This window comes from Leucoraja erinacea, chromosome 9 (assembly GCF_028641065.1).
Source record: "Leucoraja erinacea ecotype New England chromosome 9, Leri_hhj_1, whole genome shotgun sequence".
NCBI classification, from domain to species: Eukaryota; Metazoa; Chordata; class Chondrichthyes; order Rajiformes; family Rajidae; genus Leucoraja; species Leucoraja erinaceus.
In genome coordinates this window covers 17,352,778-17,371,929 of record NC_073385.1, presented here as the reverse complement: position 1 = coordinate 17,371,929, position 19,152 = coordinate 17,352,778, and the positions used below count along the sequence as shown (strand labels likewise).

Genomic DNA, 19,152 nt, shown 5'->3' with positions numbered 1-19,152 from the left:
AAAAATATACAGTAAACAATAATACAATCAATCAATCAGTAAAAACTAATTGAGCATTGGAAGAGAAAGCAATCAAAATTTGCCTTCTGGCAGAAATTAACTATCCCATCTACGAAGATTGGGGGCTTGAAGACACTGAAGAGTTGTTACTTTGAAAGGTTTTGTTGTCTCAATAATGGCATGCTCTGTATTTTATAGCTGGTGTTGCATAAGCAGACAAAATGAGTAAATGATCTTGTAATCTGGGGAAGAGGGAGGAAAGTGGAGACCAGGGTCAGATCACCATGATACAGCGTAGCTGGCAGAAGGAGACTCATGACAAACTTCTTCTATTTCTTATTTTTAAAAATAAGGAAGCATTAGTTTTACCACTTGCTATTTCACCACTGGATTCCACTGTGCCATTGTATCAATGCATATACTACACTTTTGTAAATTACTAGACCAAGTGTGACCCGTTGGGTCCCGCCCTTCAACATGCGATTGCGGGGGGAGCGGCCTGCGGCGTCACACACACTAACCCCCCCCCCCCCCGATATTATATTAATATCACTCGTTGGCTCCTTTTACCCCATCCCCGCCCTATCCACTGACACATAGCCCCCAACTCACAGGCACGTCTAGAGAGGGAGGAAGGGTAGAGAGCGAGGGGCAGAGACAGGCAGAGGCGGGGGGAGGGTTAGAGGGGGGAGGGGGGTTGAGAGGTGAGAGGTGTAGAAGGAGGGGGGACATGGGGGGACAGGGGGAGAAGGAGGGGGAGATGGAGGGGGAGAAGGAGGGGGGGGGGGTGATGAAGGGGGGGAGGAGCAGGCTTGCAAGCGGCGGTGCAGGAGAGAGAGGGGGCAGGGAGCCCTGCGGGCAGCACGGCCGGGCTTGCGAACGGCAGGCAGGAGAGAGAGACGGGGAGAGAGAGAGGGAGGGCCAGACTTGAACTCGGCGAGCGGCGCGGGCTGCGACCAATGGACGCATTAAAACAGTGCGCAGCGCGTGGAAAACGCGAGCAAGACAGCAGCAAGCAGATCCATTGTGACGTCATCAGCTCGTTTATTTCCTAAGTTCTTTTAAATTTTTGAACATTTTCATAAATAATTCAGGAAATAACGCTCAAATTTTTCAGGTAAGCCGGCTTTTGACTCCAGGGGGTAAATCTCTACCAGAATATGTAAAAATGTTCCAGTTAGTGCGTCGTCTCTTCAATTAGATGTGATCACACACAAACAAATAAATACACACACACACACACACACACACACACACACACACACACACACACACACACACACACACATCCAATAACAGTGCTTTAAGTATATAAGGATATATTCTCACAGCACGAGAGACAATTTGATATGCTCTACAATAGACAATAGGTGCAGGAGTAGACCATTCGGCCCGTCGAATGGAGGCTGGTTCTCTGGATGCTTTCAAGAGAGAGTTAGATAGAGCTCTTAGTGATTATGGAGTTAAGGGATATGGAGAGAAGGCAGGAACGGGGTACTAATTGTGGATGATCAACCATGGTCACATTGAATGGCGGTGCTGGCTCGTAGGGCCGAATGGCCTACTCCTGCACCTATTGTCTATTTTCTATAATTAGGCTGAAGATACAGGGAACTGCAGATGCTGGAATTTTGAGCAAAACGCAGAAGTGTTGGAGGATCTCAGCATGTCAGGCAGCATCTGTGGGGGGAATGGACAGATGATGTTTTGGATTGTTACCCTTCTTCAGACTGGGCACCCATTTCCCGTCGCGTGCCAATAATACTGTAGTTATTTGTTCTCCATTTCTGTTCAGTTCCCTTTGGAAATATACGACAGAATTTAATTCCACGGTCCTGTCGGGCATTAATTCCAAACCCTGACAATATTGCAGAAACCAATCTTTTTCCTGATGACCCCCAGTGATTTGTTTTGTTGCCATACATCATAAATCTGCATCTTCTGAATATTCGTCTTCATCCACTGGAAGCTAAGGTCATACAGAATAGGAACGGGTCCTTCTGCTCGCTGAGCCCACGCCGACCCTCAATTATCCATTGACACTAACCCTACACCAATCCCATTTTATTCTCTCCACGTTTACACCAATTCCTCCACCCTCCAGCTTCTACCGCTCACCTACCCACTGGTGGCCAATTAACCTACCAACCCCATGGGTCTTCTGGACATGGGAGCTGTACACCCATAACAAAGCCATACACCATCACAGGTGGCACGATGGTGCAGCCATAGAGTTGCTAACGTACAGCGCCAGAGACCGGGGTTCGATCCTGACTGCGGGTACTGTTTGTACTGAGTTCATACATTCTCCCCGTGAATGCATGGGTTTTTTCCAGGTGCTCCAGTTTTCTCCCACTTTCCAAAGAATGGACAGGTTTGTAAGTTAATTAGTTTAGGTTAAAAAAAAAAATTGTAAATTGTCCCTAATGTGTTAGTGTTCGGGGATTGCTGGTCGGCTCAGACTTGGTAGGCCTTGGGCCTGTTTCCATGCTGTATCTCTAAACTAAACTAAAGTTAAATGATCTAAAATTAAACACATGGACAGCATGCAAACTCCCCAGCACTGAAGGTCAGATGGAACTCAGGCCATTGGATCTCATGAGGTCATAGTGATAGGAGTAGTATTAGGGCCATTCAAGTGTATTCCGCCATTCAATCATGGCTGATCTATCTCTCTGTCCTAACCCCATTCTCTACCAGCTGTGGCACTGTACTGCTACTAAGTTCCTCCATACCTACTTCATTGCTTTATGTAACAAATCCCCCTGAGCTTCCTCCGCTGGAAAGAAAATAAACATGTCAAGTCCAGTCTATCCGCACAGCTAACCTGTCATCCCAAACTAATCTCTCATATCAATGAGAGGTTGGACAAACTCCGATTGTTTTCTCTGGGGCGTCGGAGGCTGATGAGAGATCTGACGGAAGTCTAGAATATTATGAGTGGCATGGATAGAGTAGATAGAATTTTTTTTACGAGGGTGGAAATGTCAAATACTAAAGGGACTAGCTGTATGGTCAGAGGGGGAAATTTCAAAGGAGATGTGCAGAGCAAGGTTTTTTCTTAACACAGTGGGTGGTGGGTGCCTGGAACACGCTGCCGGGGTTGGTGGTGGAAGCAGATATGCTAGTAGCGTTAAGAGGCATTTTGATAGGCACTTTGATAGGGATATGGTTCTTATGCTGGCCAGGGAGATTAGTTTAAATTAGCATCACGTTCGGCACAGATATTGTGGGCTGAAGGGCTAGTTCCTGTGCTCTACTGTTCTATGTTAAAGCACAAAGCCTCCATGGCCTTCCTCAGTGGTGGTGAGCAGGTATTCCACCAAAAACCCAATTGGCATGCAGTGTAAGTGAATGAGCAGAACTCATGAGTGACCTTCCCTGTCAGATTTATGTGTGCATCTGAAGAAGGGTCTCGGCCCAAAACGTCATCCATTCCTTTTCTTCAGAGATGCTGTCTGACCCGCTGAGTTACTCCAGTCTTTTGTTTCTAAATCTTTGGTTTAAACCAGCATCTGCGGTTCCTTCCTACACATTTAACCTGCTGTAAATATGTTGCTTGAGCTAAAACTGGGGCAATGCTGAATGCTTGGTAATAATCAGTGGTGTTTAGCATTTGTGCCTGTAAATTAAAATAGTCACATTAGTGCTGTGAGTGTGAATGAATGGTGAATCACATCACTTCAAATTCATCTACTTACCATTTATGGACTGAGTTCTCTAAAATAACCAGATCATTTTTGTCTTTCTAAAAAACCAACCATGCACTAAAAATATCAGTTGCATCAGCGATTTCATAGATTTGAATCAGAAATTGCTGATGCAATTTATGTTTTTAGTGGATGGTTGATTTTTAGAAAGACAAAAATGATCCTCCTTCACAGTTTATAATATCATCTTCTGAAAGAATGCCATATGCCGCAGTGAGTAGTGTGTGACAGAGATGGGAATTGTAGCTGAACATTATGTCACTGTTGGGTATGTGTAGTCCTATTGTAATTTCCTCACCCCTCCTTCTCCCGTAGAACTTGCTGTACGCTGACGAAACCAACAGCACGGAAATAAAAGTCATAGATTTTGGTTTTGCACGACTGAAGCCCCCCGACAACCAGCCGCTGAAGACGCCGTGCTTCACGCTCCATTACGCGGCGCCCGAACTCCTGAAGGATGACGGCTACGACGAATCGTGCGATCTGTGGAGCTTGGGCGTCATCTTGGTAAGACACCAGATGCTGGAGTAACTCAGCGGGGATAGTGCAGCATTTCTGGATAGGAGGAATGGGCGACGTTTCTGGGGGAGTCCAGAACCAGGAGGTCACAGTTTAAGAATAAGGGGTAGGCCTTTTTAGGACTGAGATGAGGAAAAACATTTTCACCCAGAGAACCTGTGGAATTCTCCGCCACAGAAGGCAGTGGGGGCCAATTCACTGGACGTTTTCAAGAGAGCTCTTTGGGCTAACGGAAACGAGGGCGCAGCGGTAGAGTTGCTGCCTTACAGCAAAATGCAGCGCCAGAGATCCGGATTCAATCCCGACTACGGGTGCTGTCTGTATGGAGTTTGTATGATCCCCCCGTGATCTGCGTGGGTTTTCTCCGAGATCTTCGGTTTCCTCCCACACGGCAAAGACGTACAGGTTTGTAGGTTAAATTGGCTTGATAAAAATGTAAAATTGTCCAAGTTGGCGATATGCAGAGTACTGCCCTGCCGACTACAACATTCAGAAGGTTCACAAGGATATGGGCAAAAAAGCAGGAACGGGGTACTGATTTTGGATGATCAGCAAATGATCATACTGGATGGCGGTGCTGGCTCGAAGGGCCGAATGGCTACTCTTGCACCTATTTCCCATTTTTTTCGGGGGGGGAGGCCCTTCTACAGTGAGTCAGGGAGAGAGAGAGAGAGAGAGAGAGACAGAAATAGGGAACTGTAAGGTGTGAAAACGAGACAAAGGGGGTGGAGATCAAGGAAAATGAAGAATAGATCATTGTTAGCTAGGAGAAGGTGACAATAAAGCAAACAGAGAAAATGTTAACGAGGACAGTCATATCAGTCGGAGAACTGGGAAAGGGGGAGGGAAGGAGAGAGAGGGAAGGCAAGGGTAACTTGAAGTTCGAGCAGTCAATGTTCATACCGCTGGGTTGTAAGCTGCCCGTGAAATATGAGGTGGTGTTCCTCCAATTTGTGGTTGGGCCTCACTCTGACATCTTGATAAGGTGGTGGCAGGTCTGGAGTTGATTAGTGCATGTGTCCGGGGTTATGGGGGGGGAGGTAGGAGAATGAGGTTAAGATAGGGAAAGGTAGATCAGCCATGATTGAATGTTGCAGGAAACTCGATGGCCTAATTCTGCTCCTATGACTTCTGAAAAGCATCTTAGCACTTCCTGTCCTCAGGAATACATGGTTAATGGATCTACAACATACCAAATGGCCTAATTATGCTCCTATCCCTTATGAACATGATACCTCCCTGGGACTACAGATGCTCATTATACATGGAGCATAGAACAGTACATGAGTAGAGGAACAGATGCTTCGGCCCATAATGTCCATGCTGGACAAGATGCCAGGTTAAACTAATCTCCTCTCCCTGCACATACCCTGCACATCCATGTACCTATCTAAAAGCCTCGTAAACGCCGTTAAACACTATCGTATCTGACTCCACCATGGAAGGCGATGCAGCCTCATTGTTCCAGCTACATTGGTTCCATCCAGAATTCTGGTGCTGTCTACCTGGAGTTTGCATGTTTTTCCTTCAGGGGTCCTGGTTTCCTCTCACACACCAAGGCAATGACTTCTCCAATTTCAGGTAGTCCTTGCTTTCTCCCTCCTTCCCCTCCCCTTCCCAGCTCTACCACAGCCCACTGTCTCCGCCTCTTCCTTTCTTCTTCCCTCCCCCCCCACACCCACATCAGTCTGAAGAAGGGTCTCGACCCAAAATGTCACCTATTCCTTCGCTCCATAGATGCTGCCTCACCCGCTGAGTTTCTCCACCATTTTTATCTACCTTTAATTTTGGACCAACAAGTTTAGTTTCGAGACACAGCATGGCCCTTTGGCCCACCGAGTCCACACCAACCATGCACTCTTGCATGTTACCTACTTTCTCTTTTGCACACTACACGTTAGGGGCAATTATACAGGGGGCCAATTAACCTGCAAACCAACCTATCTTTCGGACATATGGGGGGGGGATCCGGAGCACCCGGAGAAAACAAGTTCAGTTACGGAGAACGTGCAAACTTCAGCCTCTACGCAAAGGTAGATCTCTGCCTCAGAGGGCGGTGGAGGCCGGTTCTCTGGATGCTTTCAAGAGAGAGCTAGATAGGGCTCTTAAAAATAGCAGAGTCAGGGGATATGGGGAGAAGGCAGGAACGGGGTACTGATTGGGGATGATCAGCCATGATCACATTGAATTGTGGTGCTGGCTCGAAGGGCCAAATGGCGTACTGCTGCACCTATTGTCTTGTCTATTCACACCGCCAGCACCTGCGGTCAGGATCAAATCTAGGTCTTTAGTGCTGTGACACCATTGCTGTGCCACTGTACCACCAGTTGTTTAATGTCAAAGCATTTAATGTGCCCCTTATTTAGAAAAAGGATGAGAATCTGTTTGCAAATGACCGTAAGTACACAGCAAATGAAATCCTCCTTCCTTTTAAGCTCTAAACCTGACGTGTTTCCACTTCTGCCTGTTGCTCCCTCCATCAGTACACCATGCTATCCGGCAGGGTTCCATTCCAATGTGAAGAACAGACCTTGACTTCCACAAGTGCGGAAGAGATCATGCGAAAGATCAAACAAGGAGACTTCTCATTCGAGGGGGAAGCCTGGAGGAGCGTCTCACAAGAGGGCAAGGAGCTGATACAAGGTGAGATCGGCCGCTGGCCAATTCTACCCCTTCCTGACAGCGTCTCAACGGCTGCTTGTAACTCCCCCTTCCCGCCTTCTGTCCGAGATGGATTCTTCCCCTCAAACATTTCTCAAAACAGAGAACACAGGGGATACGTGTAGGATAGAACTGTACACTGTTTAAGAAGGAACTGCAAATGCTGGAAAATCGAAGGTTGGAAAAATGCTGGAGAAACTCAGCGGGTGAGGCAGCATCTAGGGAGCGAAGGAAATAGTCTTCAGAAGAACAGTCTGAAGAAGGGTTTCGGCCCGAAATGCTGCCTATTTCCTTCGCTCCATAGATGCTGCCTCACCCGCTGAGTATCTCCTGCATTTATGTCTACCAATGTTTTATTCTTAATGTTTTATGTTTTATTCTTAATAGTTTACTGTGTGTCGTTTTGTTACTTGTGAGCGGAGCACCAAGGCAAATTCCTTGTATGTGTACATACTGGGCCAATAAACGTATTCATTTATTCAGAAGCTGGTTTAAATCCGAAGATAAACACAAAATGCAGTTACTCAGCAGGGCAGGTAGCATCTCTGGAGAGAAGGAATGGGTCAGAGACTCAGCAAGCCAGGCAACATTTGTGGAGAGAGAAAGATAGAACATGCCCCAGCAGCACAGGAACAGGCCCTTTGATCCACTGTATCTACTCTGACCATGTTAATCCAACTAACCCCGTCTGCCAGCACATGGTCCCATCTCTCTCTCTCTATTCCCTACCTGTTAGACTTCAGAGATACAGTGTGTAAACAGGCCCTTCGGCCCACCGAGTTCATGCCGACCAGCGATCAGCTATCCTACACACTAGGGACAATTTACAATTTTTACCGAAGCCGATTAACCTATGTCTTTGGAATGTGGGAGGAAACCTTAGGACCAGGGATAAAGTACAAACTCCGTACAGACCACACCAGTAGTCAGGTTTGAACACGGGTCTCTGGCGCTGTAAGGCAGCAACTCTACTGCTGCGCCACCATGAGGCCCATTATGCTGCTTGAACATATCTATCGCAACTACTTCTAATACCTCCCCATTCCATACACCAGTCGCCCTCTGTGTAAACACTGCTTGCCTCCTTAAACTTTCCCACTCTGACCTTAAAGCCCCTGTCCCACGATTCACCCAAGAGCTCTCTCGAATTTAAAAAAAAAAAAAAATCTAACTCGTGGTAAGTAAGTAGCGGGTACGTCGGAGCTCGTGGATGTCTCGTAGCGGCTCGTAATGCTAGCGGTAAGTACTCGCGAAACGCGGAAACTCGTGAACTTTTTTCAACAGTGTGAAAAATTTCCAAGAGTAAAAAAATTACTCGTGATGAAGTACCACGAGATTTTTTTTTAAACTCGGGAGAGCTCTTGGGTGAACTCGCATCGTGGGACAGGGGCTTAAAGCTATCTGACATTTCCACCCTGGGGAAAAAGGTTCTGACAGTCTACCCTGTCTACGTTTGCCTCTCATAATTTTATATAAAGAGTTAACGTTTCAAGGCCAAGATTGTTGCTTTTGTGTTAGATTCTAATCTTGCACTGGAACATAAAAACCGCTGATGTTGAATTGAGCAGCTTCTGAAATGGTAAACCCGATGATTCATTTGCTAAAATGTTCAGAGAACATAAACACGAGCGAGTGAGAGAGCAGAGTAGCTGGCCCATATTTGTCGCCTTCCAATTACTGTCACTCCGCATACATTGCCAACTTGGCTGATCACATCCGCAAAGAAGTAAGTAGAGAGGTTCAAGCAGCCTCCTTCCTCCACTCCAGACTGGATTCTCAGTCTGAATAAGGGTCCCGACCCAAAACGTCACCTATTCCCTTTCTCCAAGGATGCTGCCTGTCCCGCTGAGTTACTCCAGCATTTTGTGTCTATCTTCAGTGCAAACCAGCAACTGCAGTTCCTTCCTACACAGTGTTTGCTCCACTGTGCAATATCCTCAAGGTATGCCGACTTTGAAGAAGTTCTCCTCCTCTCAGGATTCTCAGTCTGAAGAAGGGCCTCAACCCGAAAGTCACCCTTTCCTTTTCTCCAGAGATACTACCTGACCCGCTAAGTTACTCCAGCATTTTGTGTCCATCTCCTTCCTCCGCTCTGGTTTATGGGATGACTGGGCTTTTTGGGAACCACATTAGTTGTATTAATACGATTTCCCTAGTGCACTACAGTATTAGTACTGAATCATCCGACCACAACCAGAGAGCAGTGCTGAACTACCATCTACCTCAATGATGACCCTCGGACTATCCTTGACCAGACTTTGCTGGCTTTACCTTGCACTAAACGTTATTCCCTTATCATGCATCTGTCCACTGTAAATGGCTCAATTGTAATCATGTGTTGCCTTTCCGTTGACTGGTTAGCGCGCAACAAAAGATTTTCACTGCACACGTGATAATAAACTAAATTGAACTAAACTGTTTCCCCCACATCATCGTGTTTAAGAAAGAACTGCAGATGCTGGAAAAATCGAAGGTAGACAAAAATGCTGGAGAAACTCAGTGGGTGAGGCGGCATCTATGGATCTTCGCTACATAGATACTGCCTCACCTGCTGAGTTTCCCCAGCATTTTTGTCTACCTTCACATCATCATTCACTGCTGACTGAACTCTGACTGCCACATGCTGGATGAAGTCAACAGAGGCCATTCCTCACCACAGAACTGTAAACATTTCAAGAGAGAGTTAGATTTAGCTCTTAGGGCTAAAGGAATCAAGAGATATGAGGAAAAAGCAGGAACAGGGTACTGATTTTAGATGATCAGTCAGAGAGTTGTGAATCTGTGGAATTCTTCTGCCTCACAAAGCAGTGGAGACCAATTCTCTGGGTGCTTTCAAGAGAGTGAGTTAGATAGAGTTCTTAAAGATAGCGGAGTCAGGGGATATGGGGAGAAGGCAGGAACGGGGTACTGATTGGGAATGATCAGCCATGATCACAGTGAATGGCAGTGCTGACTCGAAGGGCCGAATGGCCTACTCCTGCACCTATTGTCTGTTGTCTATGATCATATGGAATGGCGGTGCTGGTTCAAAGGGCCGAATGGCCTACTCCTGCACCTATTTTTCTATGTTTCTATGTCATGATCTTCAGGAAGATCATATGTGTGCTCGCAGCATTAAATGCAACATTTTTTTTCTGGATGACAGTGCGGGAAGAAAAAGAACATGATTTAAATATTGAGGCACGAGGAACGTCAGATACTGTAACGTTGAGTAAAACACAAAGTGCTAGAGTAACTCAGCGGGTTAGGCAGTATCTCTAGAGGACATTGTCCTCTGATAGGCGACGTTTCGGACCAGAACCCTCCTTCAAACTCAGTATTCTTTTCCTGAAATATATAGATGCTGAGTATATCAAAAAAAATATTGTGAGCCTGACTGAATTAATTGAGCATCTTTGAGTTTAGTATTTAACTTCAGGCATTATGCCTACATTTTTACAGTGAGCCCTATCTGAAGGACTAAAATAGAGTTATACAGTGTAGAAACAGGCCCTTCGGCCCAACTTGCCCACACCTGCCAAGATGCCGCATCTACACTGGTCTCACCTGCCTGCTGTTGGCCCATATCCTTCCAAACCTGTCCTATCTATTATCTGTCCAACTGTTTCTTAAATGTTGGGATAGTCCCAGCCTCAACTACCTCCTCTGGCAGCTCGTTCCATACATTCACCACCCTCTGTGTGGAATAGGTTACCCCTCAGATTCCTATTAATTATTTTCCCCTTCACCTTAAACCTATGTCATCTGGTCCTCGATTCCCCTACTCTGGGCAAGAGACTCTGTGCATCTACCCGACCTATTACTCTCATGATTTTATACACCTCCAACAATTGCTGTTTTGTGCCAAACAGGATTTGTATTTGTTAAAGTTTTCAATAATGAGCATTGGAAAAAAACTGGCCAACAACTCAAACACCTCACCCCTGCTGTCTCTGCCGTCACGTACCGAGTGGGATCTGAGCAGCCTGATTGTGGATGATCAGCCATGATCACCTTGAATGGCGGTGCTGGCTCGAAGGGCTGAATGGCCTACTCCTGCACCTATTGTCTATTGACCTGTCAGTGCTTTTTGTGTTCATTTCAGATTTGCAGTAATCTCGTTTTGTCCTATTATCTCTGATTATAATCTTGCAACAGGGGAACGATTATTAGCGAAAAGCCATTCCAGCTGAAGGAATGGGTGGATGTGGAAGTGACAGAAATGTATAATGCTGACTTGTGTAACATTCTGCACGGTTTACTTGCAGGGCTTCTAACTGTCGACCCGAACAAACGGATTAAGATGTCGAGCCTACGTTTCAACGAATGGCTTCAGGACGGCAGCCAGTTGTCACTCAACCCATTGATGACCCCAGACATCCTTGGTTCTTCAGGACTTTCTGTCCACACCTATGTCAAAGCAACCTTTCACGTGAGGAAGCCCTTTACACTTTCCCATCAGTTGTAGTTGTTATTCGGCCGCTACAAGCTGTAATTGTCTGGCGCATTTTACCAAAATGTGATTCCTAAGATATTATAGAGCTGAACATTGAACAGTACGGCTGAGGAACAGGCCCTCAGGCCCACAATGTCTGTACTGAACGTAATGCCAAGTTAAACTTGGTTCCACATGATGAACTAACCTCCGGTACAGTGGCACAGCGGTAGAGTTACTACTTTATAACGTCAGTTCCATCCTGACTACGGGTGCTGTCTGTACGGAGTTTGTACAGAGTATGTTCTCCAAAAACACATGGGCAGGTACATGGCCAATCAGGGGAAAGTGGGACTAATGTAGGTTGGACATGGACAAGTTGGGTCTAAAGGCCTGTTTCTGTGCTGTATTAGTTGAGTTCAGTTTTAGTTTATTGTCACGTGTACTGATGTACAGTAATAAGCTTTTGTTGCGTGCTAACCAGTCAGTGGAAAAATAATACATATTTACAATCGATAGTGTACAGATACATGGTAAACGGAATAACGTGTATGACATTTAGTGCCTGATAAAGACAGTAAAGTCCGATCAAAGATAGTCAGGGGGTCTCCAATAAGGTAAATAATAGCTCAGGACTGCTCTCTAGTTGTGATAGATTGTTCAGTTGCCTGATAACAGCTGGGAAGAAACTGTCCCTGAATCTATGTACGTATGTTGTGATTGGTATCATCAACGCCTAATGTCTGATTGTGTTTCCCTCCCTCCCTCCCTCCTCCCTCCCTCCCTCCCCTCCCTCCCTCCCTCCCTCCCTCCCTCACTCCCCTCCCTCCCTCCTCTCCCTCCCTTCTCCCTCTCTCCCTCCCTCACTCCCTCTCTCCCTCCTTCTCTCTCTCCGCCTCTCCCTCCCTCTCTCTCCCTCTCTATCCCTCTCTATCTGTCCCCTACCCAGGCCTTCAACCAGTGCAAGAGGGAGGGCTTTTGTCTGCAGAACGTGGACAAGGCGCCGCTGGCTAAAAGGCGCAAGATGAAGAATAGCACCAGCACGGAGACCCGGAGCAGCTCCAGTGAGAGCTCGCACTCCTCCTCTTCCCAGTCCCACGACAAGACCACCCCCACCAAGATGCTGCAACCCAGCAACCCTGCGGACAACAGAAACCCCGACAGCATCTTCCAGTTCTCCGACTGAGCTACAACAGGCAGGCCCTTATTCCCAACTTTAAAAATAAACCCACCTTTACTTTTTTTTTAAATCACCCCTTTGAGGACCACAAATATCATTGTTTTCAGCCTTCATCCTTCCAAAGTACTTTATTTATTCCAAAGCACATGTGTGTAGGTACAGTATATATAGATGTATGAAGTAGTTCTGCATTCCCCAGCAAAATCGATCGACCAATTTTCTCTCAGAGCGAGTGCAAGATCCAAATTTAATCCAGTCCAGTGAGGAGTTTCAGAAGAAACTTCTTCACCCAAAGAGTGTCAGGAATGGTGAACACGCTACCTCGCGGAGTTGCCGAAACAAATCGAGCTGAAGCGATTGAGGACGGAATGCCCACGCACACGAGGAGGAGGCCGAGGGAGAACACACTAGTAACGTGGACCACTCGGCCCGACGGCCCGTTCCTGAACTGCACCTTCTATGTAATATTGTGTACATTGGAAAACGGAACTGATTTTTAAACAAGTCAAAAAAATATACATGTACTGCATCAAAACAAAACTCTGCAGCCTGGCACTCTAAAGGGCTTTTAGTTATTTTTGTGCATTTTTTTAAGTGTGAAAGAATGCAAATATCTATCAGGTGCATTTTATCAAGGAACATATTTCCGTTGCGCAAGCCCAAAAGAATTCAAGGTAAGACGAAAGCACTGTGTTCATAGGCTTACCTTTATCTGAAAGACTGCCCCGATGATAAGATGACGGATCTATTGTGTACTTAACTTATGCAACAGAAACGGGGCGCATAGCTCAGATTTCTCGTATGAATTGCCGGACCTCTTATCCATCCTTCACCACCCCTGAACTATGACCCCACAGATGAGCACCAGCCTATCATCTCGCAGAGTTCCTGCACTTATCCATCTTTTGGCTTATCCATCAGTCGACCCGAAAACGTCGCCTATTTCCTTCGCACCATAAATGCTGCCTCACCCGCTGAGTTTCTCCAGCATTTTTGTCTACCTTTGATTTTTTCCAGCATCTGCAGTTCTTACTTATCCACCTTTTTGGCTTCGGTTCTTTTTGTCAGACACTTTTGTGTTCCTGCTCCGTACAGTGGGATGTCGGAGTCACTCACAGTTGTCTTCTCTGCATTAGCCGTTCCCAATCTCCAAGGCACCCGCCAGCAGCATGACATACTTTGACACAAAGGACAAAATCCTCAGCAGCACGTTATCTGCCCGGTGCTGATTGCTTCTTGGTGATCCACGAGGAAATTTATATTCCTATAACCCGGAGGGAAAAATAAAACAAAGTATTTTTGTGTTTCTTTTCCCACTTCAAAGTATGTCACTAATTCTGAGCACTTCTGGATTTCTGTTTAAGTGAAGCGTAAAATGTCTGACCCATTTGGGAAATCTGAGTCTTAAGATATCCTTTATATATATATATATGTGTTGTTTTGTCTTTTTAGAGTGGGTTTGTGGGGAAGCTTGTTTTTTGGTCATGTAATGTGCCAAAAGCTTTGTTCTTTATGTATTCTTTGGCATGTACTCTGTTTATTTCTTGCATGGGTGGGAATCGTGCAAGTAACCTGTTAGTACAAGTTTTGTAAAGTTGTGTCCCAACCATCCATTTAACTGGTACTCTGTCGCAGCCAACAGTTTGACATCTTTTTGGTTTACTTTGCGATTGTGTTATTGACCGATAATTAGGCAGTTGAGAGGAGCCAACCTTGCTGTTCAGACTGATATAATCAATACTGATATAATCAATATTGCATTGCTCGGTAAAAGTTCTCCTCAAAGTGGAGACCCTTAAGGGCCTGTCCCACTTACGCGATTTTTTTCGGCGACTTGCCGGCACCCGTCAACAGTCGCAGCAGGTTGCCGAGCAGGTTACTCACCACCAAACAGGCGTCACGTGTCAACATGTCACGGGGTGACGCCTGTTTGGTGGTGAGTAGTCGCCCAAAGAGTCGTACCTTTTTCTGGTCGCCGCTGGATTTTCAACATGTGGAACATTTTCGGCAACCTGCTGCGACTATGACAAGTCGCCGAAAAAATCGTGAAAGTGGGACAGGTCCTTTACAATATGAAGTTCCCGTTGGATGAAATTGCATCTTGTTTTTTTCAGAGCATCTGCTACTAAAGTGCAGCTCAGGCATTAGGAGAGATTACCCCTTGGAATCCAAGTGAATAGAAAGCAGGCAATTCAGTCTGTCCTACCATAGACAGACACAAAATGCTGGAGTAACTCAGCGGGACAGGCAGCATCTCTGGAGAGAAGGAATGGGTGATGTTTCGGGTCGAGACCCTTCCTCAGACTGATGTCAGTGGAGTGGGCAGTACATAGATAAGGAAGTGTAAGGTGTGAAAACAGGACAAAGGGAATAGTGATCAAGGAAAATGTAGAATAGATCATTGTTATTTGGGAGATGGTAACAGCAAAGCAAACAGAGATAAAATGTAGTTGGAGACAGTAAGACTGGTGGGAGAACTGGCAATGGGGAGAGGATGGAGAGAGAGGGAAATCAAGGGCTACTTGAAGTTAGAGAAGTCAATGTTCACACCGCTGGGGTGTAAGGTGCCCAAGCAAAATGAGGTGGTGTTCCTCCAATTTGCGCTGGGCTTCACTCTGACACTGGAGAAGGCCCAGGACAGAAAAGTCAGATTGGGAATGCGAGGGGGAGTTGAAGTGTTTCCTCCTGCTGTCCTACCATAGAAGCGGGTGTGTGTCATAGCGTCTTTGCACAGCGGGCAACAGGCTTACAAAACCTTGCCACCTTTGCCAACCTCCGAAAGCTGCCTCCTACTTCAATCTCATTTTCCATCCTTGCTTTCCACTGATGTCTTTCACACCCTCCAGTCAAATGTAAAATGGGATTGAAGCAGCATACTACAGGAAACTGGAGGCCTGGCAGCACGACAGTGCATGTTAAAAAGGCAGAACCAGGTCTGTGACGAGTGAAACAGTGTTATTTTTCTTTATAGCAGCGTATTCTCCCAGCGCCCCAATTTCTAGCATTTGCTGTTTTGATTAATGAATCTAAAAAAAGTATTCTTTATCATCAGTCATAGTGGCTCATAGGAACGCATGACATTCAGTGTATGTGAATTTTAATACAACGGTGGCCAGTCTAGGAAGGAGTGAGTAGGTGACGTTTCGGGTCGAGACCCTTCCTCGAAGGGTCTCGACCCGAAACGTCACCTATTCCTTCGCTCCATAGATGCTGCCTCACCCGCTGAGTTTCTCCAGCAATTTTGTCCACCTTCGATTTTTCCAGCATCTACAGTTCTTTCTTAAACGAATGTAAAATGATCGTGAGATTTGGGTTTTTAAAAGTGTTGTCTTTGTTTATTTTTATGTGAATAGGAAATTTCCAAGCTTTCAAAGTCTGATATTTTATTGAAAAGAGAATGTAATCCTATGATCTAGATTCTCTGGACCAAAATGAAAGGCCATAATTTTTTTTTATACCTATGTGACCTGGTCCAGCGGTCATGTTATTTTATTAGAAGCGTGAAATCTCTGGGCTTGAGGGAATCACTCGAGTGGAGACCACCCTATTTACATCTCATTTGAGGACCTAAAAGTCAATGGAAATAGGTGATGGGCCTGGTTCCCAGATTGCCACTGATGTAGAGTTGTCTATGAAAGTTACACTGGTTCCGATGTTGATTTTACCAGCGGCCACTGGAGATCGAAACGTCCTGTGAAGGTCAGGACACAAAAACGTGGGCAGATGCCTTCTTCAGCCCCTCCTGTCCCATCATTATTCAGAGCAGAACACTATTGAAGAACACCATTCATTCCAGCTGCCACTCTGTCCTCCTTTCTGAAGAATCGCCCGAGCCCAAAATGTCCACCCATCATTTCTTTTCCTCCAGAGATGCTGCCTGACCCGCTCATTTGTCAATCCAGCACCTTCAGTCTCTTTATCTCTGTCTGACTGAACGTAAGGGTCATGCAAAGCTCAAAGCCGTGTGAGGTTGACCAGCCTTTTGCTTCAGTGAGAAGAAGATGAACAAAGTATCATCGGTACAAGTACTTTGTTGCGGTGGTAAACTCTGCCTAACGTTGTTGATGTGGACATGTCAACACATTGCACGACTCAATTGAGGAGAGCGTTCAGCGACCTGGAGATGGATGTGTGCAAATGGCCGGCAGAGTGTTTCAACAGACATATATGGGAGAGGGGCAGCATGAATAATTTGATATGTGTGCAGTGATACCTCACAGTAAAGCAGCTGAAGTGAATTACATCCAGTGTTTCCTCCTTTTGTGGCAACTGTGCCCAAATTTCCCAGGACCTCCGCAGACCATTTCAATTGCATTCTGTGTTGAATTGTGTGGTGCTTGGTCTGTGGCCACCGTAGTGGTATGTTGTGGATCCGTTAACCATGTATTCCTGAGGACAAGAAATGCTAAGATGCTTTTCATAAGTACTAGGAGCAGAATTGGGCCATTTGGCCCATCATAAGTCATAGGAGCAGAATTAGGCCATCGAGTCTACTCCGCCATTCAATCTTTCCCTCTCAACCCCATTCTCCTGCCTTCTCCCCATAACCCGAAAAGAATCTGTCAATCTCCGCCTTAAAAATATGCATTGACTTGGCCTCCACATCTGCCTGTGGCAATGAATTCCCTTTATTTAATGTCTATGAACGTTTCTTAAACCATGGGGGTTTGCTAATTCGTAGCTGTACACCCTTGAGAGTGCGAGGCATGCCATAGATGGAAAATTGGGCAATAGTTACTGGATATCTGAATGTTTGCCGCAATGTTTGGACTGAATTCCGCAGTCCCTTTCTCGAAACTACGTTTGTTATCTATTTGCCACCTTTGTTAGAACTTTGTACATATTAACTTAAGATGTCGAACAGATTGCAGTGTTGACTTTTTTAATGCATCCCGGTTTTTAACACAACCGATAGTTTTAAAGAGCTACATACAGGTTTCACTTCAGTCTCGGTGAAATGTACTGTCTGCAATCCTATCTCTGCAGAGCTGTGTGCAACACACTGCAAAACTATTCAAAAGCCTCTGGGCTTGCATGCTAAACAAAATATTATAGCAACATAGATTTTTGCATACAGTTTTTAACCCTGTATAATACTGACTTTTACAAAGCTACCGTTGAAACTATTGTGACTGGGATCTGCCATGTTACATTATTTATTGACTATTTAATGAGGGAAATAATTTAAAATGATGAAAAGTTTATTATAGCTTTCTAACAACTTGTACAGAGTTTTTAAAAGTTGATAGCATTTATTCAGGTGAGCCCGTGAAAGCATTTAAGACTTTTTTTTACAGCTTTAAGGTCAACTTGCTTTAACTATAACTACTTTACAAAAAAAAAGTTGGCAATTACTCACTGTATTTTTAAAGAAAAGAAAATTATTTGTGGATTTATTGTGTGTGGTGTGTTTATTGTGCAAATGTGCTATGAAATTGATGCAATTTAATATATATATATATATATATGTGTATATATTCACAACGAAAAATACAATGACTAGTCTTGTAGGTCATTTTAACTCCCTCCGAGGGCATAATACTCCATAATATTATTACACTTTATTGACACACAGGAATATAACATTAGGTTTTTGCTATAAATATATAATTTTAGGTGTTTATATTATTGTTGTCTTGAGGAATAAAACAATTTATGAAAGCAAACTTGATTAAACCATTGGAGGATACAGTTCTAATGCATATCAGTTCACCCACAGTATATTCACAGCCAAGGACTAGATGTGCCAGGTGTTTGCTGGAGTGATCAACCCCTCCATTACACACCATCCTCCGCAACCTCGCAACATGTCTATCCAGCTGTGATTGAAAAGCAAAACCTCACCTAAACATGTCCTCCAGAGATGCTGCCTGATCCTCTGAGTTACTCCAGAACTTTGTGTCTTTATTAGACAAGTGAAATCCTGGTTCATAAGATCACAAGTGATAGGATTGGAATTAAGCCATTCGGCCCATCAAGTCTACTCCGCCATTCAATCATGGCTGATCTATATCTCCCTCCCAACCCCATCCATTTTCCTGCCTTCTCCCCATAACCTCTGACACCCGTACTAATCAAGAATCTATCTATCTCTGCCTTAAATATATCCGCTGACTTGGCCTCCACATCCTTCTGATATGGCAAAGAATTCCACAGATTCACCACCCTCTGACTAAAGAAATTCCTCCTCATCTCCTTCCTAAAAGAACATCCTTTAATTCTGAGGCGTTGACCTCTAGTTCTAGACTCTCCCATCAGTGGAAACATCCTCTCCATCTAAGCCTTTCACTATTCGATGTTTCAACGTCCTTCTAAACTCCAGTGAGTACAGGCCCGGTGCTGTCAAACGCTCATCATATGTTCCTGGGATCATTCTTGTAAACCCCCTCTAGACCCTCTTCAGAGCCAGCACATCCTTCCTTAGATATGCGGTTCAGATGTGTTCAAAAACTAATTGATGCTTTAGTTTTAAGCAAAAGTGTTGTTTTGTTGCCAATAAATATATTGTGGCAGAGTCACAGCAGTGTGAAGATATTAGGTGTCTCCCCCCCCCCCACCCCCCACGCATATTCATTCTTTATAGCCTTTAGACTTACAGCATGGAAACAGGCCCGTACACCAGCACTATACTAGGCACTAGGGACAATTTAAAATTTGCAGAAGCCAAT

At 45.1% G+C, this 19,152-nt stretch overlaps 1 protein-coding gene across 1 annotated transcript in view; it reads left to right on the top strand.

Moving 5' to 3' along the window:
• The window catches only part of rps6ka5 (ribosomal protein S6 kinase, polypeptide 5), a 177,949-nt gene extending 162,321 nt beyond the window's left edge, over positions 1-15,628 (top strand). The window contains exons 14-17 of the mRNA XM_055640220.1: positions 4,026-4,217; positions 6,713-6,872; positions 11,138-11,301; positions 12,254-15,628. Coding sequence (XP_055496195.1) covers positions 4,026-4,217; positions 6,713-6,872; positions 11,138-11,301; positions 12,254-12,490 — 753 coding nt within the window. The 3' untranslated portion in view covers positions 12,491-15,628. The remainder of the gene's footprint in view (positions 1-4,025; positions 4,218-6,712; positions 6,873-11,137; positions 11,302-12,253) is intronic.
• The last annotated feature ends 3,524 nt before the right edge of the window (positions 15,629-19,152 follow it).